Raw genomic sequence first — 16,158 nt, forward strand, 5'->3', positions numbered from 1 at the left:
TCTACTTTTGTTTTAAATGAACTGGTAGATGGTTCAACTCGTAGCAGTTACTTTTCCTCCTCCTGTTTTGCTAATAGCAGCAAACAAGAGGTCAACTACAAACTGATTTCTAATTAGCCCTACTGAATCTTCCTGGAAAAGACTGAGATCTTGTTAAGCTTTGAAGCTGGGTGGAAGGCAGTTAATGGATTTATATGGAGACTTTTAATTACCAGTCTTAAACAAATTTATCTTTTACTGCTAGATAGCACCCAAGGGCAAGAGGTAATCTGCTTTATAAACCTTAGAGTGATTTGCTTTATAAATCCTGGAGCTTAAGAAAGTGGAAAACTCTCTTTAAAGAGAATATTCTCTTCCACTAGAAATTATATTTTTGGCAGTTTTGTGAAAAATTTAGTGATGGATTCTTTGTGACCTCCCAATTTATAAACGTCAGTGACCAAAGCACATTCAATGTGAAGGCCAGTTCCTCACGGTAGTTAGGGCCTGTTCAATGGACAGGATTCTCCAAAACCACACTGAGCATACAATATTAATAAACCAATTAACAAATTGGCCCATCTAATGTTTTGAGCAAATTGACTCTAAATTTCTTTTTCATTCAAAGCATTACATCTTCCTGCCAAATGCAGGTCTCCCCACCGCCCCCCCCCCCCCACCTTCTTAGTCATCTCTATATTAGAAAGCCACTTGGTCTTGCAGAGGTCATGTAATTTGTGCGGTTTACATTGTGTGGATGGTAAAACATCTGAGTAACATCGGAATTGACTGAAATAAAAAAATTAAAAATCAGATCCATAGCCAAATACAGAAATATTCTAATTCAAAGTCTAGAGTTAAAAAGAAAAATAGTGACCGTGATTTTAATTTTTCAAAGTTATAAATGGCTCAAGATTAACAAGGAGCACCCTGTTTCTGAACTAGATCAATTTAATTGTGTTTTTCTTGGATACTTTGCTTGCATTACTCTGACATCTGCATCTCAGTCCCGGATGAAAGATGGAGTTCACAGGGAATGCAGTGGGAGACCCCATTCCTAGACTGTCTCCCACAGCAATAGTACCAAGGATAACTTTCTCCAGATTTACTATGGACAAATTCACTTAATAATTCTTCACAAATGATATGCTCAGCTCCTGGGAGGATGGGGATCACTTTAAACGCATGGTCTGTCTGTCTCCCAGGAAATGGAGGCTCAGTGATCACGATGCTGCGTTAGCTTCACATTCAAGCGGATGACTCTTGCTCAATGATTTCCAAAGCAATGACCTCGGCACCCTCCTCGCCCAGGTTGTTGGCGGCTTCGTTCCTCGGCTCCTGATGGCAGATGTAAACCGGGATGTCCCCGGCTTCGGCGGCGGCGGCGGCGGCGACCGGGCGGCGGCGGGGGTTCCTTCGCCCCCAGCGCTGGTCCCACTGGGTTTTAAACTGGGCCCATTGGCGCTTCACGGTGGTTTGGACCTGGAAGAGAAAAGGGAACCTTGTTGTCATATAATCGTCAGAAACGACCGAACCAAGCTTATGGGCACAGTTCGTGGAGCCTATCAGAGGCTAGAGGAGGCCGAGTTGTAATTCTGATCCAAAGGACCGTGCAGTATACACGCTTTGGTTGGGGAATATACCATCTTGGGAGAAGAATTTGCAAGTCGGAGAAACGAGCTGCTTGCCTAAACTACCACTGGCAAGGTCGTTTGCCCTTTTGAGCAAAAAGTGTCTTCTTTAGCTCTTCTGTCCAATGAATGAAATTTGCCTTGGTTTTATACCCAATATGGTATACGTGTCCTATCAGAGGAAAAGATTTTGAAAAGTTCTTATCTGCTACCACCTCTGATAATGCAGAAGCTTTAATCTAAACCTACACATTATTGGTCATGTAAATACACACACACACACACACACACACATATATGTAAACCACAGCACAGTTCAGGGGTTTCATGATAAGGACTTCATACTGTTGATTTTCCTTTCTCCAACATGGCTTGGGGTGGGGTGGGCCGGATAAAACTCTGGTTAATGGAGTGCGAAGCTTTTAAGCATAAAATTTCAATCTCTTCCTGTGGAAAAACTTCTAATATGTAAACCAACTTACCAAACTTGCTTCACGAATATGATAAACTATACAGTAGAGAAGAAGATGCTAAAGCCAGGAAGCTCTAAATATGAAAACTACAATAACCACAGCAGAAAAGAACACCACGGGCAGTGACACTGCTTGTGGAGCTCAGCTTTCTTCAGAATTGAATTCAATTTAGTCATTAAGTTCATCTTCCCTGTTGTTTCCTAACTTCTTGCTTTCCTCTATAGCTGAGCAAGACTAAAATAATTGGAGATTATTGCTACAATATCTACTCTACATTTCTGAATTTCTGTTGTTCAGTCAGTACATGAGACAAGCTTTTATATAAAAATATTTGTGTCGATTTATTAATACATCTTTCATTATTTTGCTACCGAACTTGAATGTAAGACCTAACCATTATGGGGGCACAGGAGGGGGAATCTGGAAATAGTATGACATGAGATAAAGTGTGTAAAAGTTAATTGTGAAGAATCAAATTTGTATGAATCTAAAAGAAGATATAAATGATGGCCCAACCTATTAATCTTATAAAGCGATATGTATGATAGAAGGCTGAATAATTTCTGTGGCAAATACATTTTCTGTGTATCATAGCAGAACAATCTTTCCAAATAATTATTAGTATTTGTCACATCATTTAAATAGTTTACGCAGAAAAAGGCAAAGCAGTCAAAGGATTCACTGATGACAAGAGGGTATGAAACTTGTCACTGGGAGGTTCCTTTTCATACAACAGAGCAGCCACCAAGTTCAAGGTGACAAATGGCAGAGGAACTTGGTAATCTGATCATTTGGAATTACTGCGGCAACACACTCTGTTTTGTCTTTGTGTTTTTTTGGAGGTGATGAGTGTGTGGGCGTACTCTCTAAGGTGTGTCTATCTAATTTCATTTAAAAGAGACCAAGACCAAAACTTGAAGTGCCATGGTTAAGCTGTGTGCCATGCAGCTGGACCTTGTGTTGACAAAAGATGTACACAGGACCGAGGATGGCATGAAAAGCTGTAGCCGGCGCTGTTGTTTACTGAGGGCTTACCGTGCGCCGTTTTCCAAGCTCTCAACTGGTATGACCTCATTTAATCCTGTTGATTTAATGACTACTGTTCCCTTCACTTTGCATACGGGGACTGAGGTGATGTAATGTGTCCAGGTCGGACAGTTGGAATGTGGTGGACCCACCAGGGCAGGGGAAGCCCGTGCCGCTCCTGACCTTGCTGCTTGGCCACAGCACACGCTGTAGAGAGCTGACCATCAAGTTCAGAGCTGAACTGGAAAGAGGACTTGTTTCTTGTGGTCACGGCATCGGCAGGATGAGAGCATTAAGTGTTGACACATCTGCTCCAAAGACTGTACTCTTTGGGTTTGGGTCCCAGCTTGTTTCCTGCATGTTGTTTTTTTTTCTTTCTTTCTTAGACTTTTCTCCTTCGTGAAAAGGAGATCAGGACACGAATTCAGAGTTATGAGTAAGATTTACTGAGGCTATCGGAATCACCTCGTATGGTGTTGGTGCGTAGCAGCAACAACTCCCTACTTTTTCTCCTATTCTCTCCCCATCCTGACCGCGCCCCCCCACCCCCCACCTCCAAGCTTCTTCCAGTCCATGTGGCTGGATTTGAGAGAGTCAAGTATCTCCCTTATGATAGTCTGGCACCTTCAGGCTCCTATCTGGCCTCGTTCTTTATTAGGGCTATTTACTGGTTGAAAATTGATTCATGGGCGCCTGGGTGGCTCAGTTGGTTAAGCGACTGCCTTCAGCTCAGGTCATGATCCTGGAGTCCCAGGATCGAGTCCCGCATCGGGCTCCCTGCTCAGCAGGGAGTCTGCTTCTCTCTCTGACCCTCCCCCCTCTCGTGCTCTCTCTCCCATTCTCTCTCTCAAATAAATAAATAAAATCTTTAAAAAAAAAAAAAAGAAAATTGATTCATGTAAGTGTTTTGCCTCCTATGGTTTCCTAAGCACCTTCGTGGAAGAGGTACAAATGGAAGGTGTAATATAGCTAGAGGGGACGGGATGGATTGGAGGAACGGAAGAGGCAGAGATGAGGAAGAATGAAACAGTAAAGAAGAAAAGCAATTAGGACAGTTTATCTACATTTAGTGCTGAATAACTGAGCACTGACTGGTTTGTTCACCCTCTGAGACATTTCTGTCTAGAGGTCAGGACACAAAGAGAAGACAAAGTCTGAAGGATTAGGTCCATTTATTCTCTCTAATTGAAACAATGTGCTCGTGCACACACCGGCTTCCTGCGCTCAGCTACTGCCATTCAAAACAGCAGTAGGGTGACATACTCCAAATGGGCGGAACTTGATCAGGGTTATTCTCTTCAGGAGGAATGCAGTCCACACCCAAAGTGACCTGAAATCTTGGTCTGATGGTTTTGTCCTTTAGCGGTTTATCCCTAATGCCCCCATTTCAGCCACCCGGCCAGGCACATACAGAAGGGATTTGGGTCCTGTAAGAGCACTTAGACACCAGGCACAGAGCTGCTGTCAGGGGCAGGAGTGGAAAATTCCCATCACTCTGCTGCTTTTGTCTGAGTTGGCTCATCTCTCTGCCAGAGTGGTTTTAAGCCACTTACGGCCTTGACCCAAGTTCTCCAAAATTAACCAACTGCTTGTTTCTCTCCACCAGCTATATCGTTTCTTCCCATCAGGCCTCTCTGCTCACGCCGCTCCCTCTCCTGGAATGGCCCTCTCCCCACCCTTCACTGATGTCAAGACTTGATTTTCAGGACTCAACTCTGTTTCTCTAGGAAACTTTTCTTGACCCCCGATAAAGAGTCAGGAGTCTCTTTTCTGTGCTCTAGTTGCAGTAACCTATATTCCTTATTGCTCTTACTGCGTTATCGCATCATGACTTGGTATGTCTCTCTCTCCTCCTGTACGGGGAAATCCTTAAAAGCAGGAACCATGTCTCGTTCATTTTTATATTCCCAGAACGTGCCATGCTGTTGGGCATATAGCAGTTATTCAACAAACACTTGTTGACTGCTTGTCAACATCCATTCTAGAATGAGTTCATAACTCTTTCAGCCAAGAAAGTGATCACTAATGACCATAATTAGTGCACTGGTATCCAGTGGTACTAGGGTGGGGAGCTGAAAGCATCTGGGGTAAACCTAATGGAGAAATTAAAATTTTCTTTCATGCAAACATGACACACTGGGTTTTGATATGAGACTTAGAATCACTGCTTTTTGAGAACTTGAATTCCTTCCGGAGGTGAACTGTAAGCCACTGGGTGTTAGATCATCTACAACTGTCGCTTGGTCTTCTCTAGGTCTTATCTCATGCCATGGTGTATGTTTTTGGGAACTGCTCTTGAGCTCCAATGACTCATTACTTTTGGAAATGATCAGAAGCAGGTACTTGTTGTATTGCCTGGGCAACCAGCTGGGCAGGAAAGGAAGACTGTCACTGGGTAACACCACACCACCTTTCTGTTCTTTTTCCACCTACAGCATCATTTCACAGGATCTCATTCAATGCCATGAAAAGAAGGACCGAACTTTGGGTCAAGAAACTCACTCTGCTCACATTAGCCTTGTAATCTTGGGTAGGATAGTTAACCTCTCTGAGACTCCTTTCTTCAATACAACTCTTCTACCTCACCTTGCTGTTGGAAGGATTAAATTGTGACAGTATATATCAAAGTGGCATCTCAGCTTTAAAGTACCATACAGGGAGGCTACTGTTATTATTGCTATTACTGTACTGTTATTAGGGCAGGATGTTGACCTCAAGTCTTCAGACGACGAAAATGAAACTCTTCTGTCATATTCTCTTTGGAGGGTGGTGGTGCTAAGAAAATACAAAGACCTCTCAATGACACACATAGTTTCTGAGCTCATACATTCTAAACTAGGTCTCCACAGAGTGCTCCATGGCCCAGGCTTGCTACTTCCTGGATTTCTTTTGGATTTCTGTACAATTTATTTTTCTGTTGGGACTAGTCAAGAGATGGCATGGTTTTATTTGGGTCGTACTGTCTATTAAATGTAGGTCCTTAAATGCTTTAAATGCCAGGTTTATAATTTAGAACCATCAAATGCCCTGTTGAGGAATTAGGAAATATACTGCTTCGGCATATTTTTGGAGAAGCGATGTCCCCAGACAAAAGGAACTGATAGTTTCCGTGGATTCAGCATCTCTCAAATACCAACACTGTCTTTATAACTAAAACTTACACAGATATTTAGAGGCATTCCAAAGCAGACAGTTTAAGTTTAGAGTGAGTTTGTAAAAGTGCCCAGCAGACCAAAAAAAAAAAGTCTTTGTTTCTCCTCACCTGTTCTTTTAAAATAATCCCCATTGGAGTATCCATGCATATTAATGAAGTATCCTGCCCAGCATGAGGCCAAAGGGTTTGAGGCCTATTTTATGTTTTTAATATTATTATTACAGAAATGTTGATAGCCTTCTATAATTGCATTCCTGAATTATAATCTATTCTTTTGTGTGGAGATGGCAGTCTGCTTCAATTTGTAAACCACACATATAAGAATAGGCCTTTAGCTGGATGTAAAAGACACTTGAATAATTATAGTTTAATAGGGCAATTATCTCCTACAATACCACAGGTTGAGCTTGATGCTGCTTTGATCACTACAATAAGGGCATTGAATCTGTTAGAAAAAAAAAAAACAGGGAGACTTTTCATTGCTCCTGAAAAGCATCAGAAATGTTAGGAGTTGCCAATGTGATAAATATAACATACAAAGTTTTGAATTATATAGATTCACCACTCATTATAAAAGCAATTAACACAGATCACTTTACATTTTCCCTAATTATATCAACTTATTTATTGCCAACTTTAAAAAAATAGAGCCCTGGTCTGATGAAGACATAATTATTGCATCTGGCTCTATTATTAACCATCTATATGAGGTTGGTATATTTGGGCCTCAGTTTCTACATTTGTGAAAAAGAAAATCAGGTCAGAATCTTCGTGGTTGGACTTGAAAGCTTTTATCTTTGGCCTTTGTTTTCTTGAAGTTCAGTATAAGCACCAGCAGTCATATACTGTTGAATGGAAGGTGGGATTTACCCCCGGGAGTTTTGAGTCAATGGATAGCAAGATTTTCAGACCTGCTCCCTCACACCTTCACTTGCTGATGCCACAACTCAACTGGCCTGCTGCAATCTAAATTTAAGATTAAAAATCACAAGTTTTAAAAACACTTTAAATCCACCTGGAAGTATGCTTTAAATGCTTTTATATGACTTTCTGAAGCGGAATCCCTATTAAACCCCGTTAATTAGATGCTGAGGGGTACTTCTGAATATTATTCATAAAGTTGTCACTGATATTTCTTTCACCCTTTTGGAGCATTATCTTTACTGGTCTTTATCTTACAGAATGTACATGCCCTACAGTTTGAGGTAAATTGGGTACTTCATGATTATAAGATCAAGGCTTTCTAATTCCTTTTCACTACGTACTCTTCTATGTCTGTAGAAGCTTTCCTTTTCTAGAAGACAACAAATAAATAGCATCTATAATAAGGTTAATATTTTTCAAAACATTTAACTATTATATTTCCTAAATAACATTCCCCTGCAACTCCCTCATTCATTAAGTCAAGGTCATTCATTGCTTGAAGAACAAATTAGATTTTGTCTAGAGTAGGTTCTCAAAGTGGGTTCTCTGATCAGCAGCAGCAGCATCACCTGGAAACTTGTTAGAAATGCAAATTCTCAGGCCCCATCCCTGTCCTGCTGAATAGGAAACTCTTCTGGGAGGGGTCAAGCACTCTATGTTTTGACAAACTTTTCCAGGCAATTCTGATGCACATTAAAGTTTGAGAATACTGGTCTAGAAAAAAGAAATCATTGCTTAGCTTTGAGTCTCAAAGCTGACTTTCTTGAGTCTCTAGGACAACAGCTTTGAAAACCAGGTTTTATTGAGTGAGAAAAAGAATTTCTAAGTAGAAAAGCTTATCTTTGCATATGAAGTGAAAACCATACTACTCTGGAAATAGAATTTTACTAAAAGCCAGAGTATTGAGAACATGCAAGATATGGCATAGGGAGAGTCCCCTGCAGTTGGAAGGAGCAGTGGTGAGTACAAAGCCCTTCCAATCCCGAAAGGAAGAGGAGAGAGCTATACGGAAACACAAATAACCTTGCATTTCCCCTTCGTGGTGGAAATACCTGGGGAAATGGGGAGAAACATAAACAAGAAGGATAGAAACACCCCAGTAGAGCAAATCTTTCTCTTCTCATAGTCATGGCTATGACATGTGCTGAAGGGATTCACGGGCCCTTCACAGTGTGAAGAAAGGAGGCTGACTCTGCAGGCTCCCCGGGTGGCTTGAAAGAGAGAACTGGTGTCGCAGAACAGGGCTGGGGCCTGGCCAAGGAGGCTGCAGAGTCAAAGGATCTCTTGGCTCCTCAGAAGTGAGGGGAGCCACCTGAGTGTCAGCAGGGGCTACCAACTGCACCTTTGGATAAAGGCTTTGGAACTAAATATTTTCTAGAAAGAGACTGCTGTCTCTTAGAAGCTGGTGGGATGGGCCCTCTAAAGCAGGATAAGTTACAACAAACAAAAGTAGTTGTAGTTTCCATCCACTCCAATCTGTTACTGTTAAATTGAGATCTTTCTGATCATGCTACTTTGATCGACAAATGATTTTACCCACAACGCATGGACAATGGCGGGAGACATGAAAAGGGAGAATATCCACTGTGTTGTTGGTGCTCTCTCAATTTTTAAGTTGCAGCTTGGAACCACTGGGCATCTTTAGAGCCACCGTCATCTTTTTGAGGTCCCTTAGATACTTAATAATTTACTGAAAGGTGTGGGTGGTCCACGTCCACACTCTTGGAAGACATGTAGGAAATATGTGACCCATAAGCGCGCTCTCATGGGCGCTTCCTGACTCGTACTACTTTCATTCTCCAAATTCCTTCCCTGCTTCTAGTCTCTCTGTCGACTCTCTGATCCATTTTCATAATGGGAATCACTGATAACATACAGGTAAAAAATGAAAATGAAAACGTCAATCTGCACCGTCTAACTGCCATCTCAGCCCCCGAGACCTCTGCTAAAACTCAGCGTGCTGCCAGCAAAGCCCAAGCACTGCTCTGTGGCGGCTGCAGCTGCAAAGGCATCCCGCAGGTCCGTGTGTCCTGCCGGGCTCGTGGGGTGTAGACGGCACCTTCACAGAAGGCCGGGTGGAGAGCCGCAGGCCTAAAACTCATGGCGCTGTGAGGTTACATTTGGCACAGTACACAATTTCTATCTTATTAGAAACATCACACTTGTAGCTTTCCCTGGTAACAGAATCTTAATTAAAAGGGAGATGGTTTCTTGACTTCGAAAAGCGGAGATATCATACTCAAATGAACTAGAAACATTCAATTGTTAGGAGGACTTCTTGGCTTGCTTCCTATGCCTGACGCTCCAAAGACAGCGTCATGGTTAAAAATGAGGCATTTTTACAAATGCCTGCAATCCTCTCGTGTTTTCAAGGTATGCCCCTTCTGAACCTGATTTTTACGTTAGCCCTATATAGATACAGCTTTAGGTGGAAAAATTTATTTGTATGGCACCTGAAACAACTCAAAGATATAAACAACTCAAACAGAGATATACATTCACAGAAATTGATAGAAAGATGGGATGCCCTGAGCCCTATTTATTTATTTAGCTTTTGCTATGCTTAAAACAAACAAAGAAAAAGACAAAGAGACTTTAACAGCTGGCAGCAGAAGAATGTCTTTTCATTCCTATCTCAGGCCTTCAGTCTAGCCCCTAGCGAGAGTGAATGCACAGCATATTTCTGCTGAGTGATGGGATGAGTTTATGGAGGAACGGATGAAGGGAGGAATAAAATGTACCAATTAAAAAGGAGAATGAGAGCGACAAAAATCTTGTGATGCAGTGACAAGGTTGGAGATAAATAATAGGTCACAGAACAGCAAAATCTTATAGGTGCTCCCTATTTACCTCAAGAAATAAAGAGTAGAGAATCAATTAAATATCAATTGACTCTGGTTAGAAAACCTTTCTAATTAGCAACAGGAAAATCATATGTTTGTTGATCTCTTAACCAAATGTGATTTTCCTTGGTATAGAATTATTCTTACTAGGAATCAATGTAAAATTATAAAAAATGTTTGTACATTGCAATTCATGTGGTATATAACTAGAGAAAGTATACTAACAAAGCTCCAGGGAGGAATCATAGACATATTACAGTGCAGTTGGAAGAGTCTGTTCATTTAATTAAGAATCAGGAAATTTGGTTCTAGTCCTGGTTATACAACTATGATTGTGACATTGTGCAAGTCACATGTTCTTCCTGGAGTAGATTTCTTACCTAAAAAATGAGGGAGCATACAAACCATGTTTCTTGAAGCCCTGAATATTCTTTGGTACAAATTTAAGCAGCTCCACTTTTTTTTTTTTTTAAATTCAAGTATAACTAACATATATGTTGCAAATGGCAAGATTTCATTGTTTTATGGCTGAGTAATATTCCATTGTATGTATATACCAGATCTTCTTTATCCATTCATCCATCAATGGATGCTTGGGCTGCTTCCATATCTTGGCTATTATAAATAATGCTGCAATAAACATTAGGGATGCACATATCTCTTTGAATTAGTGTTTTCATATTCTTTGGGTAAATACCCAGCAGTGGAATTACCAGATCATAGGATAGTTCTATTTTTAATTTTCCAAGGAGCTTCCATGCTGTTTCCCACGGTGGCTGCTCCTGTTTGCATTCCCAATGACAGTAAGCAGCTCCATGTTTCTGCTTCACCAGTTGGGGTCCCAGGCAAGAAGATTTCATTGGAAGAAAGGGAACTCTGGCTAACCCCGCCCTGACAACACTGGCCATATGGATCCCTAGATTTTACTGAGCTAAATATTCAGATATTAAATTACTTATTTGAGAATTCTTTTGGGGTCTTAACTTCAAGGGGATTGTCACAATGTCAAAGACTTGGTATGACACCGGCACCAAGCAGTGGGACAAGATAGCAGTGAACCAGTACAAACTGGCTGGATACTGACTCCGCCCCAGTGAGGAGCTGGGTCTTCCAAAGGGATGGCAGCATGACTTCTCTTTCTATGGGAATCCAGAATAGCTCTCACTCTTGCTGCTCAAGGGACTGACCACCTTAAGGTGCCATCCAAGGAAATCAGAACATAGCTGCCCGTGTGGGTAATATCTGCAATTCTCCCATAGAAACATAGATAAGATTCGGCTTGAAGTAGTGGAAAAATACATGATCCTGCATGTCACGAAACCCCGCGAGGTCAACTGCATAAGTGAGAGCAAATGAAATGTGTCCAGAGGCCCTCTGGGAACTGTAAAGTGCTGGCTTTATATCAACAAGTGATGGTATTATGTGAAATGCATGCTTACCTCGTTGTTGCAGAAGCAGTAGATCACGGCGACGAAGAATCCCTAAAAAGAGGAGGAAAAATAGAACTGAAGTTATTTTTGGGTGCATTATGTTGTTTAGGAATCAATATAAATAGACAGCCCAGAGAGGAACATTTCGCTATTGCACTAGCAAGTCAAGGTTTGATGAAAGACGATTACTAGCGCACTCATATTCAGTGCTTCACTCTAAGAATATTCTAGTTTAAGAGGGATGTAGCTTCCAGCTTGGGGTCCAGTGGAGGCATTTCTGACTGTTAGGAACATCTGCCTCTCTGCCCTGTGTTTTCATGGCATTGGTGACTATGATGCTAGCAATCCAGGTTGGGAAACTGATTGGCATTGGTTATGTTGATCTTCAAAACTCCCCTTCATGAAGGCAAAACAAATGTGGCCTTCAAACTACTGGAAAGGGGAAGGAAAGGTTGAAAGGACAGTGGGAATAGAAATTCTGTCCTCAGTACTCAGTACTGTGCAGTGGGTCTGTCCCTGGACAAATATTTGTCCTCAGAAAGATGTGTTCTCAAAGCTCATACTCCCCCTGTTTCCTTCCTCAGTTTTGAGATTCAAAAAAAAGGGAGAAACAGGTAATGAGAAAGAGAGAAGCTGTATCCCTTCCAGGTTACATCTATTTGAAAAGGCCAATCACAGATGGGCCTTGGAAAATGCTTCACCCTACGTCAACTAGCTGAGCGAATAGTTGAATAAATACACCACTGGCTTCTTTACCTGGAAATGAATCAGAGAGTGCATCAGGTAATCATATATCTTCCCAAGCATCTTGTTGGAAGGCCTCCAGGGAAAGACGACGAACTGGATTCCCAACAGGGGCACCAGGATCAGAGTGGCCCTCACTGCCTTCAGGTACATGTGCGATTCCGCCTCCTGGGTCTCCCTCATCTTGCTCACGAGCACCCGGACGATGTTGAGCAGGAAGAAGAAATTGACCTGCCAAGATGTGATGTTATGAGCAAATCATCCAGGTTGGACCGACTTAAGGATGCCTGCTTTCCTCGGTTCTTGTTTATCTCGTCCTGGGAGCAGATGTCACCCCACAGGACGGGACAGACAGCCTGTGAGGTGGTGTAATTCGCTCAGCATTGCCTGAAGCATCCGTATAACCAAAGACACTCCCCAGACCTGAATTAACATTTCCTTTTTTTTTTTTTCATCCAAATGAGAAAATATTTTTTTCTTGTATAAGTAAATATATTAGGTTCAATTCCAATGAGGGTGGTTTATTCTTTACTTTGATTTTTATGATTTTTACGAAGGAGAGTCATAAATGACACTTTTAGATCTTGCTTTCTGATCATTTCATTACAAAGATTTTCCCCTTAAGCAGGACCACTTCATGGAAAGTGAAATGAGGACTGAAGAATTTGTCTGTAAAGTTTATGTAGTAGAGACAGTTAACCCAGCCTTCTTTTCTTTCTAATAACATTTTTTAAAGAAAATAACTTCATTGAGGTATAAGGCACATTCAGTAAATTGGAGATTTTAAGTTTACATTCAAGAAGTTTAGAGAAATGTATGTACCTGGGTAGCAAGCACTCCAAACAAGAAAAGAGCATTTTCATTACCCCAGAAGGTTCTCTCCTGCTCCTTTGCAGTCAACAACCCCCTCCACCTCAATCAACCACTAATTTCTATTACCATAGAAGTGGAGTGTTATACAGTATGTTCTCTTTCGTGTCTGGCTTCTTTGGTTTGACATAGTATCTGTGAGATTCATTCATGTTGTATATACTAGCATTTCATTCATTTTTATTGCTGAGTAGTACTCCATTACATGGATAATACACATAATTTGTTTATTCATTCTATTGTTGATGGAAATTGGCATGGTTTCACAATTTGACTATTACGAATAAACATGCTATGAATATTTGTATACAGGTCTTTGTGTGGACATATGTTTTCGTGTCTCTTGAATAAGTACCCAGGAGTAGAAGTAACTGCCTGTTGATATGGTAAGCATATATTTAACTTTATAAGAAACTGCCAAACTATTTTCCAAAGAAGTGGCTTCATTTTATGTTCCCTCTAGTTCTAGTTGAGAATCCCAGTTGTTCTCTACCCTTGTCAACACTTGGTATGGTCACACTTTTTAATATTAGCCATTCTGGTAGGTCCCAAACTACTTTTGACTATGAAGATTAGTTTTGAAACCAAAGTTGTTTTTAAAACTTAATTGATGATTTATTTTTAAGTTATTAGAATGATTTTTCTACCCTAAATAGAAGTAAACATTGTTGCCCCCAAAACTCAAGGAAGGAAAGAGACCTTTAGTAATAATTAAACTCTTATGAGGTATTGGAAATAACTGGACAGTTGGGCTGGTACGTCCATCACTGCTCTGGAGAAGGGTAAAAGAAATCGAGTGTGCACTGGAGAGACTGGAGCAGTGGGAAGTCAGGCTGGATGATGACTCGGTTTGATGGGTTACTAATGGATACTTCTTCAATACGACCCAGACTGTTTTCATTTTTCTCATTCCTACCCAGAGAAAAAACACTGTCTTTGAGGTTAGTGGGAAAAATAATGTCTAAATAATAAATGGGATGGTTGTCATGCTCGCTACCATAGAGTAAACCTTGGGTAAAAACAAAGAGCTTGGAAATAGATGCAGATGGTCATATTCTCCCCAAACCCAACTTCTTACTAGTCATGTGATTTGGGGTGAGTTTACTTGAACCTTTGGGTCTAGTTTTCCTAATGAGTTAAAGTAGTCCTGATGTATCTACTTTGAAGGGTTGCTGTTAGGAACAGCCTGGCAATGTATGTGAAGGGCCTGAAATACTTTTAAGTGCATGCTCCGTGGTAGTTCTGATGATGGTTCACGGACCAAAGATGAAATGAAAGATGGTTTTGTTTGGCAGAGACCAGGGAAAGAGGTGCAGAGGGACTCTGATTTTTCACTTCCTTTATCAGTAACATCTTCTTACCATTCTTTAGCCCCTTGGTCTTTACCTTTAATGAGGAGCATGTAGGTATAGCATTGTTTAAAGAAAACTGTATTTTTGTGATGGCGGGGGTACAAATGAACTTATGCCCCTTCCCCAACTGTGTTAAATAAAATTTAGTTTTCTCATTTGAAGACCCTCAAATTGAATTGTTACAGATGATCTCATTATAGATCATCATTATATTAGCCTAATTTTGAAGTTATGATACATATGCGACACAGAGCCATCTCTACAGAAATCTTCACAAAGAGATAACACTTAACAATGGATTTAAAAAGCAATTCTCAACAACAACAAAATAAATAAAAAGCAATTCTCACCACCAGCGCTGCCATGACGGGGCCGTGGATGATGTAAAGCAAATGGGTTTCCACACTCAGCCAGCAGCTGAAAAAAAGGAGGGAGGGAATGCATGAATATAAATGCATTTTCTTTACAAATATGTTCACTTAAAAACCACCAAAATACTTACTTGTCATTGAAGTACAGCGCCCTAGTAATCGCATGGATAGTGGTTGGCACCAGCGGGAACCCTGAAAATGTGAAAAAGCAGAAATCACACCTGATTTCTTGGTCATAAGCTACAACTGTGATTGCATGGAAAATGGTCGTTTATTTTCAAAAATAGTGGCAAATTGTGATATCTCTGTCAAGATACTTCCCTGATGTTTTTACACAAACTATTTGTGGTCAAACCAGGTAAAAGTCTCTTGGTTAGAACATCATGTGTCTTCAGAGTTTCATTAAGAGCATCCAGATAATTAAAAGCCTTTTACAAATTATCCAGGATGGTAGGCACCTTATTACTCTATGACCATTATACCATTGTTATGTCTATGGTGATGACGATGATGATGATGATGGTGATGACTATTAGTTGAGACCAGAAAGCTCTTCACTGCGTGTGAACTGGACTCTCTTATAGAGAGGAGTTGGGTCCCCATGGAGGGAAGTGACTTGGGGCAGCTTATGGAGACAAAAGCCTGATTGCTCTGAAAGCCTTGTTGATGTTCATAGTATTTCTTGTAGGCTTTTTGTTTTCCTGTCTGTTTATATCACGTATATCGATCCCGTTTTCTTTCCATAAGAATATTTCAGGGCACAACTGCATTCCCCACCCTCTGTAAGTTCTGCCTGCAGAACCTCTATGAAGGCAGCTTAGCATCTACTTCCCTGACTAAACTCCAAGTGCTAGTAAAAAGCAACTTTGGATTTATAAACGGAACGATGGGGGTCATTACCGGCAATGCATTCGGTCAGGGTACCTCTTTTTAAAATCATTTTTCATTCTACAAGTGTCATCTAGAATAAAGTTGTGATTCTTGCAAAATGATTTTTTTCTCAGATGTACCCCAGCCCAACAGAATATTGCTTGAGACATTTGTAGAAAGAGCTTTTAAAATTATCATCGGATTAAGAAATGTATCTCAGAAGTGAGTTAGACCTCCACACTTTTATTTTCTGTGAATTATATGCAGAAAGAGAATGCCTCAGAATATTGAGTTTTCACATGAGAACAACCTCAGCTTCTTAACCCATGAAGCATATCATTCAATAGGGCCATTGATTAAATGCTTGGCCTGAGAGAATTTTGAGTTAGACTCTTTACACAAAACATAATTGTGTTTTATTCACAGCAGTTCTAACGTATCATTTCCCCACTTGGGTTTTAGAAACAGAAATTCATTCTCTTGATTTATTC

General features: G+C 40.7%; 1 protein-coding gene across 1 annotated transcript in view; it reads right to left on the bottom strand.

Annotated features, from left to right (window-relative positions):
• Positions 1–1,137: 1,137 nt before the first annotated feature.
• Positions 1,138–16,158, bottom strand: part of CALCR (calcitonin receptor) — a 64,272-nt gene continuing 49,251 nt past the window's right edge. The window contains exons 8-12 of the mRNA XM_036113302.2: positions 14,929–14,989; positions 14,777–14,843; positions 12,217–12,435; positions 11,470–11,511; positions 1,138–1,461 (exon numbers count right to left, since the gene is read on the bottom strand). Coding sequence (XP_035969195.1) covers positions 1,228–1,461; positions 11,470–11,511; positions 12,217–12,435; positions 14,777–14,843; positions 14,929–14,989 — 623 coding nt within the window. The 3' untranslated portion in view covers positions 1,138–1,227. The remainder of the gene's footprint in view (positions 1,462–11,469; positions 11,512–12,216; positions 12,436–14,776; positions 14,844–14,928; positions 14,990–16,158) is intronic.

This window comes from Halichoerus grypus, chromosome 12 (genome assembly GCF_964656455.1).
Source record: "Halichoerus grypus chromosome 12, mHalGry1.hap1.1, whole genome shotgun sequence".
Taxonomy (NCBI): domain Eukaryota; kingdom Metazoa; phylum Chordata; class Mammalia; order Carnivora; family Phocidae; genus Halichoerus; species Halichoerus grypus.